The following is a 25,758-nucleotide window of genomic DNA, read 5'->3' as shown; positions in this document are numbered from 1 at the left end:
TTAAGGTCTCTGCGAACCATGGCTTTTGCTGTAACAGGCAACTGAGTAAATGTCAGGAAAATCCTACTAGGACAGCTGAACTTTGCTTGGGGTTAATCAAAGTCTCAATTGATGGCAGGTGTGTACCCAAGAAGACTGAATGCTGTAAATAAATCAAAAGGTGCTTTAACAATGTATTAGTTTAAGGGTGTGCACATTTGTGCAACCAGCTTATTGTACGTTTTTTATTTTTTATATTTTTTCCACTAACAGATTTGTTTGTTTTTCAATTGAATTGTTCAGGTTACAGGTCACATTAAAGATGGGAAAAGTTTTGAAATGATTTATTGTGGTCTCATTTTTTATATCAGAAAAAAATGGCATTTTAACAGGGGTGTGTAAACTTTCTATATACACTGTACTTACACACACACACACACACACACACACACACACACACACACACGTATATATATATCTACACATATACATATGTATATACACACACACACACACACACACACACACACACACGTATATATATCTACACATATACATATGTATACACACACACACACACACACACACACACATGATTGTTGTAAATTTTCAGTGACACAGAATGTGACATCTGTAGTTTTCAGCTCAGTATAAAAGAACAAGAGCTGACATAAATGTCAAACATTGGTATTACAAGCAGAAAAAAGAACAAAACCAGCATTCTTTTAAAACAATAGTCCTTCAGTGAAAAGTTTAACTAGAGTTACTGTTCAAACACATTATACAGTCAGATGATGCCTACTTACCCTCCAGCAGCTGCAGCATGGAGACACGTTCGTCCAAAGTGGTCCGGGGTATCGATGTCAAAGCCTGCAGACAGCACGTGCTCATTACTAAATGAGGACACAATGCTATACTTTTGCCCTATTTCGTCCATAAAGAATAGCGCAGAGACAGAGAAGTCAAGTTAGTAGCAGAAAAGGGACAGGGACAAAAAAACAGAATGAATATGCTATTCACAACACAAAGTTTCCATGACAATGGTCAGAGGCCACAAAAACCTTGGCAGATATAACTGTGAGAAGTCTGGCAGAATACTTTTCTTGCACTACTGTACAAAGCATGACATGTATCACGTGAAAGCCATTTTACAGATGCATTCCGCCAACAGAAGCATTAACAAAAGGCCTTAAAGAGACTGACAAACCACAAGATATGAGAAAGAAAAGAAAAGCTTTGGGGAACTGTGATGAAAAGCCACAATGCACACACAAAAACAATATTCAGTTCATAAAAAAATGTTCATAACACAAAATTCATTTTTTGAGAGGTTCTGATTAACAATTCAAGAAAAGACATGAAAATAATTGAATTTTAAGTTCAGTAAAAGTAGTGGACTAACGATGATGCATGTGGTAATGAGTTAACAACATACCCAGGTTGTTGCACAAGTGGTCAAAGACTAAGTGCAGTCAGCACCCCTGGTATAACACAGAGCTTTGAATCACACTTTTACTTTAATTATGCATATTTTAACATGTCAGTTACGTCAGTTTTAACAACTTGTTAATGGTTCTGCTTCAGCAGTTCTACACACATTTAACTTCACTGTATGGGGTTAAGTAGCCAATCAAATTCCTTGTGGCACACAGACAGGGCATCTATGCATCTACCTGCACTTCTGCTGACCAAAGATCAGTGGTCAGTGTGCCAGAGTGACATCAACTGAAGGAAGAAGTAAGTGGCTAATGACCTCCACAACATCCTGGTGGGGGTGAGCTTGGGGATGATCCAACTTCAGAAGTAATACCCCTAAGCAGTAAGTGGAAGGCAGCTCCTGTTGCACATACTGTAAGAACAGCAGTGGCAGAAAGTATAGCAGGCTAGAGTGCCAAGAGTGGGACTGTGCACATCTATACCTGGTGTGGCTCCATTCCATGATATGCATGCTCATCCAAATGAAAGTACTGGGAATGAATACAAAATAATAAATAAAGGTTACTATATGCTTACAGATCACTTCATAATATATAGTTTCCTTAGAACGTACACAGTATAAATTTCATAAAAGCAGCATGTTGAAGAAGCTCCATTACCACAGGCACTTTTTTAAGGCAACCCCCCCCCTTCCTTTTTCAGAAATTATTAATTCTGTTGTACTACAAGGGACACAACATAACAACTACAGTAAATAACAGCAAATGGCATGCAACTTTTTTTTTTTTTTTTTTAACATAACTGCTTTTAAAACACAATGCTATAAACATACTAGCGTACTGCATACATAACCCAGTTCAACTGTAACTTGGACAACTGGATGGGAAACGGGAAATTCATCCCATTTGGCACCTATGCCTCTATTGGACACAACTATAAATGGTTCATCTGCCAGGCACCTGATTGTAAATGCTTCATCCCCCAAACCCCTGCTTACACTTATGAAGGATACGAGAACTTGCCAGAAATTTGGAATGCATGGCTAAGCTTAAAAAAAGCCCTTGTTGTTATTAGCCTAGTAAACAGTTATAAACCTATACACTATTCTATCAAGCAAACCAGTTTTCAAGGGTTCACAAAATAATCCCTCATATCTGACACATTTTTTAAAATCAGGTCAAAGCCTAGTAGTTGGGTGATCCATCCTCACTTCTCAATACTGCTGTGATAAATGAGGCCTTAAGGAATGAGACAAAGTCCCTATACAAATATGTACAAGCACTATTTCAGTATTCATACAGCATTTTCTACAAATAAACAGTGCAAATGCCTCGCGTAACTTCTTGTAACTTCTCACAGTAAAGAATGCATGATAAATGCTGAAGTGAAGTACCTTAAAGTCTACAACAAGCATTTCTATGACTCAGTCTGATTGACTTTTATGAGGACAACTTGAATGGTCATTTTGGTAAATGTCTGTGTTGCCTGTGTTTTACAATATTTACCTTTGATCAAAGGATGTCCATTAAAATAAGTGGCTTAAGAAGCCATTAAAAATCCCAGCTGGAAAAAGGAAAAAAAAAAAGAAGTTATGTACTTACCATAACGTTCCATGTTTGTTGTCCATCTCGCCGTTCATTCTTACAATGACTGTTCGGAGCAGATTCTCAGCTCCAACTAGGCCGAATACATAGCTGAAAGTCTCAAACTTGGCTTGTGGCAATTTGGTATCCCACAATGCAGTGGTGTAATTCCCCAGATCTTGTTTGCTGCTACTACTGAAAAAAATGTAAATACATACTATCCCCAACAGAAGGAGAAACAAACTGAAAACAAAGAACTCTTGAAGGTGGTAAAAACATCCACCAGGTCCACAAGGTGTCTTTGGCAGGGGGAAGGAGGGAGGATTCTTAAGAATGAACGGCGAGATGGACAAGAAACATGGAACGTTATGGTGAGTACATAACTTCTTTGTGTTATGTTGTCCTATCTCGCCTTCATTCTTACAATGATGGGACAGCATCCCTAGCACCTTTTCCCTGGGTGGCTCACGAGAGTACACCGTTAAGCACCGTGGCACCAAAGGAGGCCCCGTCCCTGGAGGCCAAATCCACTTTGTAATGCATGATAAAAGTATGAGGAGTGGTCCAAGTAGCTGCTGCACAAATATTATCCATAGGAATTCTGGCTTGAAAGGCAGATGATGTAGCCATTGCTCTGGTGGAATGAGCCTTCACTTTGAATGGTAAATCTCTGTTATTTGTGGTATAGTTGAATGTAATACAGTTTGAGAGCCAATTGGAAAGAGTAGTTTTAGAAACTGAGCTACCCTTTTTTGCATCAGAGAAGGATATGAATAACTGGTCAGATTTTCTAAAATCTTTGGTCCTATACAAACAGAATCTGAGTTGTCTATGCACCTCTAGTTGATGTAATTTGTATTCTGCCTTGTTGCTATGATTAGCAAATAACACTGGAAGCTTAATAGACTGATTTATATTAGTTGGAGAAGAGACTTTGGGTAAGAATGAAGGATTAGTTCGCAAGGATACCCTAATCCTTATGAAAAATCAAATATGGCGGTTTAATAGAAAGAGCTTGCAACTCTGATACTCTTATGGCAGATGTTATAGCCACCAGAAACAAGGTCTTCCAGGAAAGGAACTTGAGGTCTGAAGATGATGAGGGCTCAAAAGGTGGTAACGTCAGGTGAGACAGCACAAAATTTAAATCCCACGGAGAAAGGGGTTCCTTAAAGGGAGGTCTTAATAAGGAGGCACCTTTCACGAAGGCTCTACACAACCTGTGTGACATTAAGCTGGAGATAGAATCACCAATGTGGAAATTTGATATTGCAGCAAGTTGTACCCTGATGGTTGCTGCAGCTGAACCTTCGTGAAAAAGTTCCGCCAAAAATTCCAAAATAGAATGGATGGGTGCAGAACAAGGATCAATGTTCCTGTTTTGAGCCCAAACAGAAAACTTTTTTCCATTTGCTAGAATACAGTTTTCTAGTGGAAGCTTTATGAGAAGAGATTAAGATATGTTCAACTGTAGGAGTGAAATTCTGAAGCCTGACTAAGTTGGGAAGTGGAGCAGCCAAGCTGTCAATTTTAGGGTGTGGAGAGAAGGATGAAGTGCACCTGACATGTGTGTCAGCAGGTTTGGAACTGGGTCCAGAGTCCAAGGCTTCTCCTGAAGATGAGGCCAAAGGAAGGAAAACCAAACTTGACGAGGCCAGTAAGGAGCAATGAGAATTATCCTGCTTCCTGTGTTTTCTGAATGACTCTGGGTATGACAGGAAATGGAGGAAAAGCATACAGAAGTCCCGAGGGCCAATAGTGAGCAAGTGTATATCTTTGTGTCTCCCCTGGAGGGGGGATTAGGGTAAAGTAGTTGCTGCACTTGGCATTCATGGGAGTGGCAAAAAGATTGCAGCAAGGCAGAACCCCATGTTTGGAAAATCATTTCCGCTACATTCTGATTGAGAGACCGCTTGTGAGGCATTAAAATTGCCCTGCTCAGCTTTGTCTGCTATCACGTTGGACTTCCCCGGAATGTGCGTTGCTATTAGAAAGTGCTGGGAAGAAACTGCCCATAGCCAAACTCTTAGGGCCTCGTGACAAAGGGGATAAGATCTATTTCCCCCCTGCCTGTTTATGTACCAAACCACAGACATATTGTCTGACTGTACTGCAACTGTCCCTAGAGGGAGAGAGCCGTGAAGTGCTTGCAACACAAGGACTGCTTTCATCTCTAGGACATTTATCTGCAAGTGAGCCTCATTTTCTTGCCATGTACCTTGGACTGTTCTTCCCAGATAATGCCTCCCCTATTTGGGAAGCGTCCGTGGTCAGCGTAGCTATGGGTTGTTGAGGAACAAAGGGTCTCCCTATGGTCACATGACTGGATTGTATCCACCATCTTAAGTTGTTCTTGCATGATTCCGTTATTCTGATCAGGTGAGACATAGGAAGCTCTTGAAGTGACCATTGAGAGAACAACAGCCACTGAAGGATCCTCATTGTGCATTCTGGCAAGAAGAACCAGTGTTACTGTGGAAGCCATTGTTCCTAGTAATCTTAGAATTAACTTTGCTTTCACTTTGGTCTCGGGTAGGAGATAAAGTATCTGCTGTCTGAGTGCTACAATTCTTTCTGTTGGAAGATGTGCCATTACAGATGCAGTGTCTAGTTCTGTGCCTATGAATGTAATATGTTGACAGGCAACAAGGCAGATTTTTGACAGTTGACTGTAATACCAAACTGATTGCAAACATCCAAAGTTAGATCCCTGGCTTGTTGGATTAAATACTTGGTGGTGGAAGATAAGAGCTAGTCGTCTAGATAGGGAAACACTAGGAATCCTAGACATTTCAGGTGAGCCGTGACTACTGCCATGCATTTGGTGAACACTCTGGGGGCTGTAGTGAGACCAAAGGGCAAAGCACAAAACTGGCAGTGACTGGCTCCTAGCTGGAAGCATAAGTACCTTCTCGATTTCCTGTCCATTTTTATGTGGTAGTAACCATCTTGAAGGTTTGTCAAGCACATCCAATTGTCTTTCCCTAAAAAGGAAAGTATAGACTGCAGTGTCACCATCTGGAACTTTGACTTCTTGACAGGTTTGTTTAATATGCTTAGGTCTAATATGGGTCTCCAGTCCCCTGTTCTTTTTGGCACCAAAAAGAATCTTGAGTAAGTTCCGAATCCTATTTGGTCTGCAGGGACTTCTTGAATGACTCTTTTTTTGCAGCAACTTTTGAATCTCTATAGTTGCTTGCTCCCTTAGACTGGGTGGAACATCTGGGATTGTTCTTGTCTGTGGAACAGGATGGGAGAATGGAATGGAGTATCCTCCGGATATTATTTGTAGTACCCATTTGTCTCTTGTGAAAGTATGCCAGGCTTCTGGGTACATGGATAAACGTCCCCCGACTGCCTTCAGAGTAGAGCAGTCGGGCCTCCTTTCAGGAGTGCTGATAAGGGTGTTCGTGAAAGGAATCACGGTCACCCTGGTTCTGTGGGCCTCCACTGCCTCTGGAGCGGCGTCTACTGTTGTTACCTCCCCCTCTGCTCCTGTAGAAGGAATCACCCTGTGCATCCTGGTAAACTCTCTGGGATCTTTTGAACAACATTTTCCCACTCTTCTGACCTTTAGGATAAGGTCTTGAAAGGTACAGAAAAATGTACTCCAACGGCAGAAAGAGTTTTTCCTTCCTGCTCGCATTGGGTGAGAGTGTCTTTTCTTTGGTCCAAAGAGTGAGGAACTATCAAAAGGGGAGTTAGTAAAACCAGACTTAAAGGGCTCCGCAAAATTGCACAAGTGCATCCAGGAGTGTCTCCTAAGGGAAACTCCGGAACCCGCTGCCCTGCTTGCTCCATCCGCTGCGTAGGATATCAGCCTCATGAAGGAGTTGACAATGGAATTTAAGGTGGACAGCTGGGAGGAGACCTTCTCATTCACCCCCGCAGCTAATGTACCTTGTAGAGTACCTCCTAGCTTTTTCAGGAGATCTCTTTGTAGCCTTGTAAAGTGAGATAGTTAGTTCAGCGATCACAGTGAAAATGTCGCTGACGAAAAGACATGCTTTCCGTATCTGTCCATCATTCGAGAGTCTTTGTTTGGAGGATGAACAGATGAGGATGTCTCTGAAAGTTCCTTCTTGGTGAGTGCTGCCACAACCATAGAATCTACAGGTACCCCCTTAGTTAGAAAAACCTTTCCCGAAGGAGATGACAAGAATTTATTGGGCCTCCGAGGGACTGGTTCCACTGTGTCAGGTGACTCCCACTCCTTTCGACTAACCAGGTTCATTAGCTCATCGAAAGACGGAGACACCCAGGAGGCTGAAGGTTGAGACCCAAAAGCCTTCAGGTACACTGACTCCTCCTCAGAAGGGGTGGTGGCCTGTCAACTGCCTCTCTGCTTCGGGATCTCTAGAATATCTGAAAATGAGATATCATCAGAGGATAACAGTGGGGACCCTTCCGACTCCTCAAGGTCAGTGTCTGAAGTTTCAGACTCATCTCAAGAGTCTACGTGATTCCTCTTGAAAGTTCTCTTCCAAGGTGGCTCCTCAAAAGGATATTCTAGGTAGGCCTCGGAGGAAAGGGATTCGCCCAATGGGGGATCCTAAGGCTCTGGGTCTCTGCTGTCCTGTGGAATGGGTGGTGCGAGACAGTGGCAAGTGCCTTAGGGGGAAGAGTGCTAGTAGCCTTCTGTGGTGCTGTATGGATAGACAACACACTCATCAGCTCAAAGGCAGATCCCACCATCTCTGAAGACTCCCTCGGCTCAGAGTAGACAGAGGAAGGCACCGGAACCAGCGAGATAGGACTCGAGGCCGATGTGGAAGCCGAGCTAACCCATGCCGACACCCCGAGGGGTAGGCTCAGCACCAAAGAATATCAGGGCCAAAAATCTCCCCTGGGGCCGACCGGTGAACTTGGGCTCCGAGACTCTCCAGACAGCACTGAGTGTGTCAGAGCAGAAGTCGGCTCCGTGAACAATGAAGGGGGTCTTGGAATCGATTAATCCACAGTAAGTGGTACCAAGCACTCTGGCTCCGAAGGTCCAGCTTGGCTCTGAGGAGGAACAACAGTGGGTACAATCAGTGCAGTAGGCTCCGTGACCACATGGGTCAGATCCGAGAATAATTTCGTTAGTGCTGGCGACTTCAAGAGTCTGCGCACCACCCGTTCCATGTCATCATCAGATAAGCTCCTGGTGGACCTGGAGGATAGGGATGGAGAGCAATACCTATGCAGAATGGGAGATCTCAATGTTGGAGATACTAGCAAAATATCTATGGACCGGCTCCAAGGACTTTGGAACCGAAGAACCAGGCTCGTCGATTAGTATGACCTCTGACGGCTCCAAGGACTGTGGAGCAGAAGAGGTAGTGGCCTTAGAGATTTTTGGTAGCTTGACTGGCAGCTCTGACTGAGCCGATGTTGCAAGTGATCATCTCTTCTGGGATTTTTCATTTTTGGAAGGAGGAGATGAAGAAGAACAACTATGGATAGCTTCCTCAAAAGTTGTCTTTAAGAGCCCTTTAAGGATCAGTTTGTTTCTCCTTTCTTGAAGAACCCTTGCACTGAAACAGTGACAAAAAGTAAAATTTTCTTGTAGATGAATTGCACCAAGGCAATAAACACACATGACATGTCCATCTGTGATGGACATTTTTTTGCCAAACACTTCTGACATTTTTTTAAAGCCCGAAGGCTTATGTTCCCTCTCTTTTGGGTCTTTAGACATAATTAAGATAAGACCACAAAAAAGCAACAACAAGAAAGTTTTAACTATTGAACTTTTAAAACTGAGTAGTAACTACGGGATACATGAAGGAGACAGACAACCAGGGAGAAAAATAGGGCCTCTAACTCAAACGGCCCTATTTCCCAGATAAAACAACAAACTAACTATAAGCCCTCTAACTTAAATGAGCTACTAATAAACTAGGACAGACAAACAATAACCACTACAAGGGATACAGACAGGCCTACAAAGTGACGGCCAAAAGCTGCGCCAAAGGGAATATAGCTATTTAACTATAATGCAAAAAAGGCACAACGATTTAAATATGATTGAAAATTAAGCTATCTATTATAAAATAGAACAGTATTACAGGAAATAAAAGAAAATTTTGTTACAACTTAGCCATGGCCAAGATGAGCCCATCCAACCTTGTAAAGCGGCAAACGAGATCTTGGGAAATACACCACTCTATTGTGGGATACCTACTTGCTACGAGCCAAGTTTGAGACTTTCAGCTATGTATTCGGCAGAGTCGGCTCCAAAACATCATTGTAAGAATGAAGGCGAGATACGACAACATAACATCTGAACTTTTACTGGCAACGTGAGACATGCTGCATGGTGCATAGGCTTCATGTAGCTAAGAGATTCAAATGAATCCCTGAGGAGCTTTCTCAAATCAGGCAAAAAGGGGCTGGTACTATAGTGGGCAGCAGATGTAAGCTCCTCTGTAAAGCATATGCACACTTGCTGGTAATGTCACCTCAGTAACTGCATACTAAAAATGTGTTGGGGGTTATAAAGTCAAGTGTCTGATGCATTTTGTCACAATTATTCACTAACTGATGCAGTGCAAACACTGCTGTAAATGCAATTTTAACTCAAATAGCTTTTGCACCCTGAAATCACCGCTTATAAGAATAATTTATTTTTCAAAGTTGTGTCCATCTCAGAACTTCTTCCATTATGGAATGTGCAACATGCAGAAAAACCTTTAAAAGTTATTAAATTATTGGATCGCTGTCTAACAATTGACTCTGCCTGCAGCTTACTCACTCTGGTTACACAGCACTCTGCTAATATACATAAAATGATACCACAGCAGTGGAACAGATGGATGATAACATAACATTTTCAGTCAAACTCCAAGCGCATTACTAACCCTCCCTCTCATTCTCCTATGTGTGACATTGAAGGAATTTTCAAATGACCACCCCACACCAGTCAAGGCCCAACAACCAGTATTAGAATGACAGGAGAGTCACAGAAATGGAGAACAGGTGTCAGCATGAGCAAAACCTGAACAACAATACAGAAATTTATTGAGGGTAAGTATACTTACTGTAGCAGTAAGGCTTCTAGAAAATGATGCAGTAACAGCAAATCACAACATCTGGATACCAATCATTTCTCCTTGTGCCTTCCTTCCTTAACCTGAAGTTGTAAAACCAGTGGCTTCTTCCCTTCCATGACCAGACCAACTGCAAGCTTGTGAGAGAGTGCACTTGCGTAAGTATCTGCATGGCTTCCTTTTCCATACTACCTTGTTGAGCATTCCTGTCAGCTCATAGAGTCAAAATCCCCCAAACAGGGAAGGATATAGTTGGCAAACAGACCTTCTTTTTAATATGGTTATACATAATGTAAAACTCTAAAAATGGGAATTTTCTTCATGGATTTTGTTAGCATGTTTGCTGACCTTCTCTTAAAGCAAAAAATATCAGAAGTAGACCGATCATAATTTTAATGAGCTCATTAACTGGAACTTTAACATCCTGAGGGGGGGCACAAGTCCAAACAATATGAGGATGCATCCTCTTGTTACAAGATAGTATTGTGTGGGGAGAGAAGTTATGAAAAAGTAAATGAACACTTCTCCACCTAGAGAAAAATGGACAACTCTTTACAAGTTCGAGTTTAAGTGTCTGAGCCCAAGCATGAGAAACATAAAATAACATTAAAACAAACAGCAAATATCATAGAAACATCCATGAATAATCAACAAATCTGTTTAATGAGCAATCTCGCAGCCAGCAAAAGTAGTTAACTTTTGAAGGCAAGCAGAAAGAAAACTCAATAAAACAAAACTTTAGAAGCTAAAATAATGACAACCGTATGAAATCTAGTACAAGGGCTTAACAAAGTTTTTAAGCCAGAACAAAGTAAATGGGAAGGATCATAAACATGTAGAAAGTCCTTTGAATAAGGCGGGCCAACGCTGTGAAGTGAGATAAATACCACAATGCGGATCTTAAACATTATATAATATGTAACAGGAAGCCACTGTAAACTTTGCAGGAATGGAGTGATTTGGTGATGCTTTGAAACACCAGAAAGCAAACGTATATGGTGTTTTGCACAAGTTGCAAATGTGCAATCTCAGAGTCTGTAAGACGAACAATACATTACAGTAATCCAAGAGAGATGTCAAAGCATGGACCATAACATGAAAGGTCATCAGGAAGAATAAGGTACTTCATGGATGTGATATTCCAAAGATGGAAACAAGATATGACAGCTGTACTATGGTCCATGAGTGTCAGCTGGTTGTCAAAAAAAAAAAAAAACATCAAGCCAAGATCGTGCAGCTTAGATAACAAATTCCGTTTGTCACCATGATAAAAAATATCAATTGACAAAACCAGAAGGGAAGAGTTTCCTTAAATTGCAAGGATCATCACTACAGCTGTGTTAGAGGTCTTGAGTTTAAGGCTATTATTGACAACCTAGTTGTGGATAAATTCCAGACAGTAAGAAAAGGAATTAAAAGAAGTCACAGAATCCTGAGGGAGCAAGAGGTATAGCAGTGTGTGATTAGCATACCACTGACTTCAGACCTCTCAAATGAATGATACCTCCAAGTGGCAGTAGTTAAATGGTAAACAGAAATGGACCAAGAAAAGAATCTTGTGGAACGCCATAAACCAGACGGCAATCAGAAGAAGAATTCATCCCTGAAACCATCCTTTGGGTAAGTCCTAACAAATAAGAAGCAAACTAATACAGGGCAGTACCAGAAAAATGGCAATAATACTCCAATTGAGCTGAAAGAATAGCATGGTCCACTAAGTCAAATGATAATGAGCTATCTAAAAGGACTAAGACAGAATAATAAAGGATATCTCTCACAACTAGCAGATTGTTAAAAACTCTAGTGAAAGCTGTCTCAGTACTGTGTCTTAAACCCAGACCAGAAAAGCTCTACAATGGCCTGATTACTCAAAAATGATGCCAACTGAATGTAAAGTACTTTCTCAAAATCTTTCACCAAAAATGGCAGGTTAGAGATGAAAGACTAATTATCAAGGTCATCTGAATCTAAACCACCCTTTTTAAGGACTGTGGTCATCAATGACTCTTTCAAATTAGAGGAGAACACACCAAGCCTAACAGAGTTGGTGACCTTTTAAATAAGTAGACCAATGGCCTCAAGGCTACTTTATGAAAAGAGACCTACATAGGTACCAGCAAAGGTGACTGTTGGTCAATGCTTGCTTTCAATCTGCATCAGTCTCCAAAAGGTACCATGATAGGCACCAAAGATATGCCAACAGAAATAATCCCCTAAACCAACTTCTGTAATCTACTTTAGTGTATGGATCAGCTAGATGAAACATATGCCTGAGATTAATGGGATAGTCCTGTACGAGTGCAAAAACTATGGTTCAGGCTGCTGAAGTCCTTCCTTCCAAACCTGCCGTTTAGGCTCTAAATCTAATCTCAAAGATGACTGACCTGTGTACCTTGGTCATCGCCAACAAAATCATTTGAGACTAACTTAACAGTGGAAGAAAGTACAGTTGTTTAAGTTGCACTTACCTATAGCAGTGAGACATTTAAACATATACCATTACACTATACTCATCATTTCCACTGCTGCAGTAGCCTTTCGGTTATACGTGTTGATCACCAAAACCTATCCAAAGTGGCAGGAGGAAGACTTTGGATCCAGAAGCCCCTGGAGAATTGTCCCAGCAAAAACAGTCCTGGGTCTAGGAAAGGAATCTAGTTTGTAAGGCCTTGTGTAAAGGCATGTACACAGGACCAGGTAAGCTGCCTCCAGGATACTACCAAGTTCATCCCTTGCCAAAAAGACATTAAAAAAGACAAAGACCTAGTAGTGTTTTTGCCTTGATGCTGCCTAGAACTGGTTTTCCATGGTGAGCATAACAAAAGGCTACAGTCAAGGACAACCATCTAGAAATAGTCTGTCTTGACACAGGTTGTCCCTTCTTAGTTGCAATATAACAAATAGCTGATTAGCTCTTCTAAAGGACTTCACTCTGTCAAGTCCAAAGTATATAGAATATATAGAATCCTTTCTTCCTGGTTCTAAAGATCTGGATAAAACACCAGGAGACTGACGGCTTGATGCAGAGTTAATGCCAAAACTACCTTGGGCATGAATGAGGAATTTGTGCTTAATGATAACCTATCCCTATGGAAAATCAGACAAGTTTTGCTCACCATGAGACCTTGCAGCTCAGATATTCTGCTTGCATGTGTCTGAGCAACAAGAACTAGAATTTTACATGTAATGAACCTTAAACCTGGTTCATGTCAGATTCAAATGGAGATGTGGTTAAAGTTTCCAGTATGAAGTTAAGATAGAGCAACCTGTTTACAGGAAGTCACAGGTGTAAAACTCCTTAAAGAAACGGTTTTATTTAAGACAATGGAGAAAGTGGAGGACCCATGGGTAAACACACTGAAATGGCTGACAGATATACCTTGACACAAAAGTATGAGACAGCCAGAGGCTAGTAATTCACACAAATATTTCAGCACCAGCGGTACATTATCCCTGATATGGTCCTGGTTATTGGCTAGGCACCAACAAGAAAATATTTTCCATTTGCCAGTACAAGATTTTCTAATACCAGATTTTCTTGGTTACTTTAGTACCTGCTGCACATCCTCTGAAAAGAGGTACTTAAAAAGAAACAGAATTGAATCATCCAGGAAGTTAGTTGAAAATGTTTGAGAGTGGGCTGCACACCTCTGCCTTGTGTGAGTAGATCCAGTTTGTGAGGAAGCTTGTGGTAACTGCCCTTGGCCAGCTCTATAACAAGGGAGAATCAATGTTGCCTGAGCCAAAAGGAGTCACCACAATTATTTCTGAATAATCCTAAATGTACAGAATTGCCCTGTACATCAGTGGAAAGGGGCATTTCCATCCACTGGAATGAAAATGCAACTGATTTCCAGGCCAAATTGAAAGAAGTCCTGAAGTAAAATTTGTTCAGTTGTCCATTTTGAAAGGAGGCAAACATATCTACTCGCAGTGTTCCCCACACCCATATTAATTCCTGGAATATCCCCTCATTCAATTTCTATTCATTAGGGGATCTGTTGTACTCATGCTCAGCTTGTTTGCCACTATGCTTTGCTCTAACAAAATGTAAGATGTTTTAAGGATTAAAGAGTGCTGAAGAGCTACCTCTCAAATAATCATAGCCATCCTGCAAAGAAGGTACAACCTGGTATCCCCTTGCTTGTTGATCTACTACATCTCTGCTGTGTTGTGTGTAATCACCTAAAGATGTCCTGGAGAACAAAGGCAAAGAGACTTTAAAAAGGACTCGCACCCAACATCTGACATTTGTGAGCTTTGGTCTGTCTGAGGAGTTCCACTGCCCCCCCCCCCCACCAAGTGAAACTTGAAGCATCTACAGTTGCAGACCGACTTGGTGGCAGAGGAGAAAATGAGACCTAGGTTTGCTTGTATAACAGTCTACCAAAGCAGTTCCTTTTTCACAAAGTAAAAATTCCAGAAGATTTTGAGTCAATGCTTTTTTTGTTTTTTTTAAGAAACCACTGAATCTTTTTCATGTGTAACCTAGCAAGAGGAATCATGAATGCCCTGAGCCCCAGGATCTTGTGATGATATCTGGTTCAAGTCTGATACTGAAATAAGAAGCTCTAACTTTCCATATCAATACAATTCTCATGTATCAAAAAAGCATTTTACTGAAGGGAGTCTTATAAGATATGCTAGAAAGACAATCCTGTGTGACTAGCTAAAAAGGACTTCTGAATATTTATCTGGAGCTCCAGATTAGTCAAAACCCATTGTAATGGCTTTTGATATCTGGGAAAAGACTCTGCAAATATGACTAAGTTGTCTAAATAAGGAAAAATATGAAAGCTATTCAGTCTGCTGTAAGCTAGTACTGGAACTAAACACTACACCACTGGAGCAGTAGACAACCTAAAGCGTAATGCAGAGAACTGAAAATGTGGCTCAGAAAAAAAAATGAGAAAGTTCCTGAAGCCTTTGACTATGATGGTATGCATCTTTTAGATGTAATGTTATCGCAAAGCTTCCATGGGGAATGAGAAGTAACAGGCTCTGACTTTGGAACTTCCACAAAGAGATTTAGGAAAGAATGAAAGATCTAGAAATGGTCTCCAAGAATATTCCTTTTTTGGTACCAGAAACATTCAGAAATAGAAGGCTTTGCTGCCTCTGACTTAATGGCACTGGTAGGGTAGGGTAGGCAAATTCCGAAGAACCTGAGGAAATAAAATTCTGTTTGGTTTGGGGGTGGGGAAGAACTCCCATCAAAGGAAATATTTTTATCCAGTGCCAACTGCATCCCCTCCTGAGACATGTTTAACATCCAAAAGTGTGCAACAATCAGTTGCCATAGAGAACGCACAGAGACAATTGCTGGAACATAGTTTTGAGAGACATGGGCAGGGGGAGGGAAGTGTCACTTTTATGGAAAGGATCCTCATTTTTTGTTGTTTGGATTCTGCCATTTCTGTTTGGTTTGGGAAGGCAGGGATTATTTGTTTTGTTTCTTAGACGTAGAAGAGGTTTGGGAAGATTTGTAACTGAAGGTCTGAAAAATCCTGCAGAATCCCCAAATTAATTTCCCTCTCTCACCATATTGTTTGAGGATTCAGTAGCAGATGGACCACGTAAAACATCCTTATCCAAGATTGAATTTAAAATTTGTAGACTTTACCTCATCAGAAAATGTTTAATTGCACACCCAGGCATATATCCTCAAACCTGTAGCAGAAGACAGAAGATGAGATAAAACATCTAACAGTTCTTGGGTGAATACTAGGCCAGCTGACTTGAAAGGCCATTTTAAGCCTAGACAATAAACTGTGGTCAGAATCAAAACCTGTATCTTATGTTTATAAGGTGAAAACCTTAATCATTATGCCAAACCGAACTTTTGAGTTAAAATAGGAGGAGATGAGATAAAAATGGTGGTGTATAAAGTCTCCAGGAACAGATGGTATACTGGCGGAAGTTAGGATGGAAGAAAGAGATACAAATCTAAAAGGTTTTGTTTAACAGTATTTTCAAAGGGGGGGGGGGGCACCAACATCTTGGGGAAAAAATCTGTGGTGGCTGTAATACCTAAAGATGGCGAAAACCCATCTAATCCACCTTCGATAGGCCTGTCTCAATTCTAAATTAGAAGTTATGTACTTACCATAACGTTCCATCTGAGTAGGTGGATTCATTTGTCTGCAACCTGTGGGTTATGGATCCGATATCGGATCCGAACCGGCATGATAATCCAGCTATGGAACCGAGCTCTTAGCTCCTCCCCTCACCCATAATGCCCTGCTCTCCCTACATGACCTCAGATCGAGTTTGCCCTGAATCAAAATACCCTGGAAAGGGTAACACGTAATATGCAGGAAACTGACAAGGCCAGGGAGATAGGAGGGTGGGATGGCAGCAGACAAATGAATCCACCTACTCAGATGGAACGTTATGGTAAGTACATAACTTCTAAATCTGAAGTAGGAGATTCATTTGTCTGCAACCTGTGGGACAGAGTCCCCAGCTACCTGAATCTTGGGTGGCCGTCATGGAAGGATATTCCGGAGCACCGCGGAGCCAAAGGATGCTCTACCTCTAGATGTGATATCCAGCTTGTAATGAGAAATAAAGGTATGAGATGAAGCCCAAGTGGCTGCTGAACAAATGTCATCCAGAGGAATCCTAGCCTTAAAGGCCGCTGAGGTAGAAACTGACCGGGTCGAATGGGCATGGACTCCCTCCGGTGCGGGCCTCCCAGAAGCCTGATAAGCTAAAAGGATACATTGCGAAATCCAGCGTGCCAAGAAGACTTTGGAAATTGGCTTACCCAGATTGAATTTGGCAAAGGAAATGAACTGGTCGGATTGCCTATGGCCAGCTGTCCTGTTAAGATAAAAACGAAGCTGCCTGTGAACATCCAAGTAATGCAGCTTGTATTCACCCTTGTTTTGATATTTAGGAAAGAAAACAGGGAGGTTAATGGACTGATTAATGTTTGCTTCTGAAGCTACCTTAGGAAGAAAGGAGGGATTGGTCCTGAGGTATACACGGTCTGGATGGAAGATCAAGTAAGGAGGCTTCATGGATAAGGCTTGAAGTTCCGAAACTCTTTTGGCCGAAGTGATGGCTACTAAAAAAGCAGTCTTGAGGGATAAAAATTTAAGATCTACTGTAGCCGCAGGTTCGAAGGGGGGAGCGGTCAAGGCCTGAAGAACCAAAGAAAGATCCCATGAAGGAACCGCTTGCTTAATAGGGGGTCTAAGGAGAAAGGTACCTTTTAAGAAGATTTTACACAATTTGGCAGATATAAGAGGTCCAGAGTCATGACCAACATGATAATGAGAAATGGCCGCGAGTTGCACTTTGACCGTGGAACTACTGGCACCATCATTAAAAAGAGTGGTTAGGAAGTCTAGCACCAGAGGAAGGGGAATGGTAACGGGATCTAGACCTTGCCGCTCCGCCCAAATGGAGAATCGTTTCCATTTACTGCAGTAAACTTTCCTGGTAGATGGTTTATGAGCCGCCACCAGGATGGCCTTAACGGGGACGAGATACTGGGAGTCCTAATTAGGAGTGGAACTGGAGCAGCCAAGCGGTCAGCTTCAGGTTGTCCAGATTCGGAGTTGGTAGGTTCGATGGGTGCGATATCAGATCCGGAATGGGATCTAGAATCCAAGGTGGATTCACCGAGTGAGACCTTAGATAAGGGAACCAGATCTGTCGAGGCCAGAATGGGGCAATGAGGATCATTCTGCACCCCAACCGAGAGGCTTTCTGAAGAACTTGAAGCATCAGAGGCAAAGGGGGGTAAGCATAAAGAAGACCGGGAGGCCAAGCATGCACCAGAGCATCTCTCGGGAAATCCCCTGGAGGAGGGATTAGAGCGAAAAAATTGTCGCACTTGGTGTTTGAGGGAGACGCAAAAAGATCGCAAAAAGGAGCTCCCCACCGTGCGAAGATACGTTTCGCTACTTGAGCATTGAGAGACCACTCGTACAGGGAGAGAATGGTGCGACTGAGCTTGTCCGCAAGGATGTTGGACCGACCCGGAATATGCATTGCAATGAGAAAGCGGTTGGTGGAGATTGCCCACTCCCACACTCTCATGGCTTCTCGACATAAGGGATAAGACCTGGTTCCCCCCTGCTTGTTGATGTACCAGACTACCGACATGTTGTCTGACTGAATCGCAATTGTTCCTAGGGGAAGAAACGCCTGAAGTGCTCGCAACGTCAAGAGCACTGCTCTCATCTCTAGAACATTGATATGCAGGGAGGTCTCTGAGTCGCTCCACGTGCCTTGGACTGTCCTGCCTGCAAAATGCCCCCCCACCCGAGGCGGGAGGCGTCCGTGGTCACCGTGGCAAGAGGGGGAGAAGCACAAAAGGGGCGGCCTCCGTGGAGATCCTGTGAATGGAGCCACCACAAGAGGGACCGCTTGCAAGCCTTGCTGATCGCGATGGGATGATGCATAGGTAGAGCAAGGTAAGACCACTGAACTTGAAGTGTCCACTGAAGGACCCGCATGTTGAATCTGGTGAGTGGAAGAAGAGATATTGCTGCCGCCATAGATCCTAGAGCCCTCAGGACCAATTCCGCCGGAACAGAGCTGGAGTGGAGGATGGCCCGCACCTGGAGTCTCAGATTCTGAACTCTGTCGGCTGTGAGGAAGGCTCTTAACTCCCTCGTGTCTAATCTGGCACCTATAAAATCTATCAACTGAGAAGGGGCCAGATTGGATTTTGCTACATTTATCGTGATGCCCAGGCGGGGAGCTAGATGAAGAAAGGAGTCTCGCGCCAATGATAGTAGATGCCTTGTTGGGGCGGTAAGAAGCCAGTCGTCCAGGTACGGGAAGACCTGCACCCCCTGAAGCCTCAGGTGGGCCGCAACTACTGCTAATACTTTGGTGAACACCCTGGGGGCTGTGGTGAGACCAAAGGGAAGGACCCTGAAATGGTAGTGACTGGCTCCCAGCCGGAAGCGAAGAAACCTCCTGGATCGTCTGTCCATTAGTATGTGGTAGTACGCATCCTTGAGGTCTATGGAGCACATCCAGTGATTCTCTCCCAGAAGGGGGAGGATGGATTGCAAGATGACCATCTGGAACTTCTCTTCGGGAACAGCCAGGTTTAACAAGGACAGGTCTAAAATAGGTCTTAGGTCCCCCGTCTTTTTTGGTACTAAAAAGAACCTGGAGTAGAAACCTGATCCGATCTGGTCTGGGGGGGACGGGCTGGATGGCTCTTTTCCCCAGCAGATGGCCAATTTCTGCCGAAGCGGCCTCCCACTGACCGGGTGGAACGTCGGGGAGGGATTTTAATTTTGGAATGTGATGAAAGGGGATCTTGTATCCTTTGGATATAATGCGGAGGACCCAGCGGCCTGATGTTATGGACTCCCACGCCGCTAGGTGCTCCGAAAAACGTCCCCCGACTGCCTCCAGAGTGGAGCAGTCGGGCAACCCCTCAGGGCTGCTGCGCGGGCCGTTCAGAGAAAGGTTCTCTGGACCCAAAATTCCTGGGAGCCCCTCTGCCCCTGGGGCGGCGTCCTCCCTGTCCTCCTCTGCCACGGGAGGACTGGTTGTCCGGAGCGGGTTGGGATTGCTGCAACTTCCGGAACCACATCTTCTTCTGGCCCTTTTGGTTCCTAGAGTAGGACCTCTGGGGCACAGAGAAGCGGATTCCGATGGCAGACAGCGTCTTCCCGTCCTTCTCGCTCTGGGTCAAGGTGTCGCGAACCTTCTTGCCAAAAAGGGCAGAACCATCAAAGGGGGCGTTCGTGAAGGACGCCTTGAAGGGCTCCGTGAAATCGCAATGACGGAGCCAGGCCTGGCGTCTAGTGACTAGGCCTACTCCTGCAGCTCTAGCGGCTCCCTCAGTAGCATGGGACAGCAACCGCATAGAGGTATTTGTCACGGATCGGAGAGTGGCCATATGGGTGGAGTGCAAAAGTTTGTCCTCCTCCGACATGGACTCTGGGGGGGATGCAGCGTATTCTTTAAACAGATCGCGCTGCATCCTGGTAACATGTGCCAAGTAGTTGAGCGCCCTCACTGAGAAGGTCACCGAACTAAACATTCGCTTCCCCAAGCGGTCCATCATCCGAGACTCCTTGCTCGGAGGATGGATTGAAGGACTCTCCTGTGCGAGTTCCTTCTTGGTGGCTGCTGCCGTCAACATGGCATCTACCGGAGGCCCCTTACTCCAATGGGCATGGTCTGCAGGGGGGCTAAGGATTCTGTCAGGCCTTTTGGGGATTGGCTCCACGGTGTCCGGTTCCTTCCACGCCCTGGTGGTAATAAGGTCCACCAGGAGGTCGGCAGGAGGGGACACCCAAGAGGTAGAAGGGCCCGCTTCGAATGCCTCCAAGAACACGGACTCGTCCGAGGAAGACTTGGGGGCAGACCACCCACCCCTTATGCGAAGCATTTCCATGATGTCTCCAAAGGAGACATCCTCGGGGGGTGATCTTGGGGAGCCTTCCCCTTCCTCCAAATCTGTGTCTTCTGTTAAAGACTCAGGGGAGTCTATGTGCCTCCTTTTGCACGTATGCTTGCGAGGAGCTTCCTCGGGGGGGCTGTCCGAGGAGCCCTCACAAGCAGTGTCTTGTTCCAAAGGAATAGCTTGGGGCACTGAAGCGGGCTGTCCCAGTGGCCGGATGGTGGAAGCCTGACCCAGTGCAGATGGAGCACGGGACGGAGCCGAAGCAAGTGCCGGGGGTCCGGAAGGCCTCAACAGAGCCCTCTCCACTACATCAAAAGCCAAGCGGGAGCCAGCCCCGACCAAAGGATCCGAAAGTCGGCTCCCCCTCGGATCCGAAGAGTGGATCGGAGCCGGCCCCGAGACACTCTGATCCGAGGGACCAGTGCGCTCCGACACAGACGGCGCCGAAGGCACACTGAGTCCCCCGGATCCGAAGCTCGGAGCCAGGCTCCGAGAGGTCTGATCCGAGACACTCGAGGGTAGGGTCGGATCCGAAGTACCTAGTACTATCGGCGCTGACCCACCCCCAGCTCCAAAGCTGCCCAGCTCCGAACGCTCCGAACCCGGGTAGCGGGTCGGAGAAGGAGCTATAGGCTTGAAAAATGGGGCCGAGCTCCCCCCTAGAGGGGGGGGGGCAGGAGCACTCCCATCTGCATCTGGGCCTGGATGAACTTTCTCATCATCCGGTCCAGATCGGCGTCGGAAAGGCTATACATTGATCTCAAAGAGGCTACCGAGGTAGGCCTTGAATGCCTCCTCGATAGCCTCGACGGAGATCGGGTCTCCTCCTCCTCAGGCCCAGGTGAAAAACATACCGGAGACCGGAGCCGAGGGGGGGGAGCCAGCAGCCAAGGAGGCCGGAGGAGAAGCCCGCTTAGCCGGCGGGGCCGAGACGGAGGTCTCGGCCCGCCGCTTGTGGTGTTTCTCTCTCCGGTCTTTTTTTCTTGCCTCTCTCTCCTCCAACCTAGCAGCGGGAGGTTTAGTCCCAAGTGGAGGAGGGGGGGCAGGCGAGGAGGGAACCGAGGCCACGGTACTCACCACAGGAGCGGAAGCCGAAGCCGAGTCCGGGGGTAGAAGTCCCGCCAGGACCAGCTTCAACCTCCGCTCCTTCAATGCCCTGGGGTTGAACCCTGCACAAATGGAACATCCAGAAGTGAGGTGTGCAACCCCAAGGCATCGAACGCACCGAGTGTGGCCATCAGCAGGGGAAAGCTTATGGCCACACTCGGAGCACTTGGAAAATATTGCCTTAGGGGCTTCTGACATAATAAAGTCTTATTTTTTTTTTTTTACCAAAGTAAAGACAAAAATTAGTGCTACTCAAGCACACACACAAGGCCCCAAACAAGACACACACACAGAAACTCCGACCAGCGAGGGGAGGGTATAAACTTAAAGTTTAAAAAATTAAAACTTTAAACTGAAACTATCACAAGATAATAGGGAACCTAGCACAATCACTCAAAACTCACAACAATTTAAGAAAAAAACGCTTTCTTAAGGGTTAAATGACACTTAGCTGAAGAGCTCAAGATCCACGACCTGGTTATCAGCGCGGCAAACTAGATCTGAGGTCATGTAGGGAGAGCAGGGCATTATGGGTGAGGGGAGGAGCTAAGAGCTCGGATCCATAGCTGGATTATCATGCCGGTTCGGATCCGATATTGGATCCATAACCCACAGGTTGCAGACAAATGAATCTCCTACTTCAGATCCATGGTTATAAAGTGTTTATATCTATAATGGCTAAAAGAAAGGCAAAGGTGATGCCAAAATGGACAGATATGGAAAAATGAGGTTTTGTGGAGGGGAGACCAACACTTGACAACATTAACAGAACAATGATGATCTAAAGGGAAGCAGAATGTTTAATAAGAAAATACCACAGCTGTTTGTGGGCCTTGCTGCAGAGAAAGCATTCAACAAAGTAAGCTGGGATTTTATGAGAAGGGCAACGGAAGCATTTGCATTTTCTGATACAATAAGGTTAATTAGAAGGATATATAATGGACTGGAGGCAAAAATCTAAGTAGGTGGGTTCCTCTCTGACAGGTTGGGTCAGAAAAAAGGAACCAGGTAGGGGTCTCCTTTTTCCCCTTTGTTGTTTGCATTATATTTAGAACCACTGGCAAATAAAAAAGGAACTCAGAAATTCAAGGATATAACTGGCGCAATGTTCAAGAAAAGTTGGTATTATTTGCAGATGTTACTATTTTGCACCTGATGGAATCAGAAGATGACATCTCAGCATTGTCAAATATTCTGAGTTCCATTTTTTTTGTTTAGGGATATAAAATTCAAGACAGAACAAATACTAACCGTCTTTCGGTTTTTCCCGGTTAGAGGTCGCCACAGCAGAACTCTGATCCGCTAATGGTTGGTAGTGAATTTTTACGGTGTCGAGTTGCCAGTCCGGCACCCAACCTTCAAGGAAGGCACACCCACACACGTATGCACTCACCTGCATGTCTTGAAATTAATTCGACCACAAGGTGGACAAGCAGACTTCACACAGAAGGCGTTTCAGCCGAGAATCGAAACAGAGAACCCCTTGCTGTGAGACGACAATGCTAACTGCTCCACCACCGCGGCCTCACTATAGCTAAAAATGATGTACCCACACATGAACTAATCCAGAAATACCCATACTTATAGTGCCATGATAAAATGAAGTACTTAGGATTAAAAAGGATTCAGTTATTGCAGCTAAGGATTTGTGGGAAGAAACTAAACAAACGATAAAACAAAAACTGAAAAACTGGAAGCTCTTGTCCATGGATGTAGACAGCAAGATACAAACAATAAAAATGTTTTCAGTCCCTTTAGTTTTATACACAGGTCAGGCATGCTCTTATTAACTAAAGGAGAAGCTGTGGAAAGTAATTAATGAAGAGCTGTAGGACTTTATTTGGGAAAGGAAGAGGGCAAGAGTCAAGTGGAATAAACTGATCCTCCCAAAAGAACAAGGAGATTTAGGATTACCTAATTTGAAGGGATATTTCAGAGCTACATAGTTAAAGCACTTCCATATAACACAAGCAGAAAGCTGGAAGCAGAAGAGCAATTTAATAAATAAGGAAAGAGTGGGATTTTGGATGCAGATCCTTAAGAAGAACAATTACTGTTAAACAGATTATATTCATAAAATAGCAGAAGGGATACTAAGAATAAGAAGAATGCAGAAAGGGGATTCTGCTGACAGGGATGACTGCAATTAGGGGCTACTAAAATGAAACAAGAGAGGGGTCAGAATTTACTGGAAGTAACTGGCTAAGGATCCTTGGTATAACCTTGGTATTGGGAACAAATGATTAGAGAAAGAAAGGTAACAAAATGGGATGAAGACATTTGGACTGTAGATGAGTGACTGGCTTCCCTATCAGAGACTGAAATCTGAATATAGACAAAGAGAAAGGGATAGGGAAATCCTAAACGAAAGATCAACACTGGCTGAATTTTTAATTGAACCTAGAACAGAAGCTGTTGTTAAAAGGGATGATTAGTTGGGCATATAAAATACTGCATTATAACTATAGAAATCAATCAGAACAAGTCAAAATAGATTTGGAAGATAGACTAGATATGCAAATTCACAAAGAAACAATGGGAGGACATATGTATGGCTCCCAAATATGCAACCAAGTCTAAAAGATTTAGGATTTTTGCTTGAAAGTTTTTTTTCATACATACTTTTGTAGCCCATGAAGACTCCAAACAGTTTTTCCTCAAGTATATGGCAAATGCTGGCGGTATGATAGGGAAGAAAGATGCTACTGGGAACATATGTTTTGGGAGTTCAATGAGTTGGCACACTTTAAAAATTCCCTACAGAATACTCTGTCAGAAATACTGGGAGAGCAAATAATTTTAACTAAGGAAATCATTTTTTGAATGGGGATACAAGATCAGAACTGCCTAGGCACAAAAAAACCTTGTTAAGCTTAATTCTGGTGGTTCCCAAAAAAGCAACTGCTAGAAAATGGAAATCAAAACCTAAACCAACTGTACTTGAATTGTAACAGAGATCGAAGAACAGGAAGTGGGAACTTAAGAAAACAGTAGGAATAAATTACATTAAACAGAAAAACATGCAGAAAAATGTTTGGAGGAAGAATGAGATTTAAGAGAAAGCAAGAATTTAATAATTTATGTAACATTTCTTAGAATATAAGATACATAACACTACATGTGAAGTACAATGTTTATAAATGTGAACTTGTTAATATGGTCTGATTACTTTTATGTAAATGGAAGTTTGCCTATGTGCGTCTATTCAGCCACAACCTTTTTTTCCCCATTTTTGCACCTGAAGTCGGGGTGTCACTTCAACAGTGACAATGATCTTGAGCCAAAGTTTACACTGCCAGGTGGCTATCCCTGTCGTGGTAGTTCTTCCACACCACACACCCACATGTACACTCAAACCTATGGCCAATTTTGAGTGCTTAATCCACCTACTGCACGTGTTTGAAAAGTGGCAGGAAAACAGAGCACCCAGAGGAAACCCACGTGAACACAGGGAGGACATGAAGACTCCACACAGAAGGCACCCTAGTCGAGAATCATACCAGGGAGCCTCTTGCTGTGAGGTGACAATTCTATCCACAGTGCCACTGTGTAGCAAATGAAAATTTGATAAAGGTATTTAAAAAACTGTAGCAGAAGTAGTGACACAACATAATATATGTACAATCATACACATTTCTCATGGCCTATTTAGATAGCTGAGAAATGGTTAGAAGCAATAACACTGACACAGTCAATACCTTCATAAGAGAAAAATAGTTACATTCTCCCAAAGTACATGTACAAAAAAGAACAAGCTTCCAGATATGCGTCTAGATAGTTAAGAATTCTACATGCCAAAGTGGAAGAGAAAAATTCTCTTATCAAATCTGTCCAAAATCTTCCCTTCTTTTACCTCAGCGAAAGTGATGGAGGATGCCAATAGCCATTACTCACAGGGAAAGAAGTGGAAATGGCTGCAGGGTCTGACTTATAGTGAGAAGATAAATGCTTGTCAGTTTAAGAAACTTTATAAAGCCTTTCTGCTTTTTTGGATACAGAAGGTTGTGAATCACAGTTGTACTGGCAGCATTAAAACAGCCTCCAAGGTTGGCACTAGAGGAGAAATAGGCATAGAATAAGGCATTGGATAATATCTCCTTAATTCAGGGGGGACATTCATTTGTTCCCATAAAGACACCTCACTCATTCTGGCAATAGTTTGAGAAAAGGAAAATTCTTCCAAAGGAGGATGTGAAGACAAGGTTTCCTCTGAATCAGAAATTTGAGCTTG

General features: G+C 43.6%; 1 protein-coding gene across 3 annotated transcripts in view; it reads right to left on the bottom strand.

The window, feature by feature from the left end:
• Positions 1 to 25,758, bottom strand: part of ANKRD44 (ankyrin repeat domain 44) — a 1,254,083-nt gene that overhangs the window by 418,144 nt on the left and 810,181 nt on the right. For all 3 annotated transcript variants that reach the window (XM_044060611.1, XM_044060613.1, XM_044060612.1), the window contains exon 12: positions 786 to 903. In XM_044060611.1, the coding sequence (XP_043916546.1) occupies positions 786 to 903 (118 nt within the window). The remainder of the gene's footprint in view (positions 1 to 785; positions 904 to 25,758) is intronic.

The sequence above is a fragment of the Protopterus annectens genome, chromosome 2.part0, assembly GCF_019279795.1.
Source record: "Protopterus annectens isolate FY-2018-M chromosome 2.part0, PAN1.0, whole genome shotgun sequence".
NCBI lineage: Eukaryota > Metazoa > Chordata > Ceratodontiformes > Protopteridae > Protopterus > Protopterus annectens.
The sequence above is the reverse complement of the archived record's forward strand: the minus strand, read 5'-3'. Positions and strand labels throughout refer to the sequence as shown.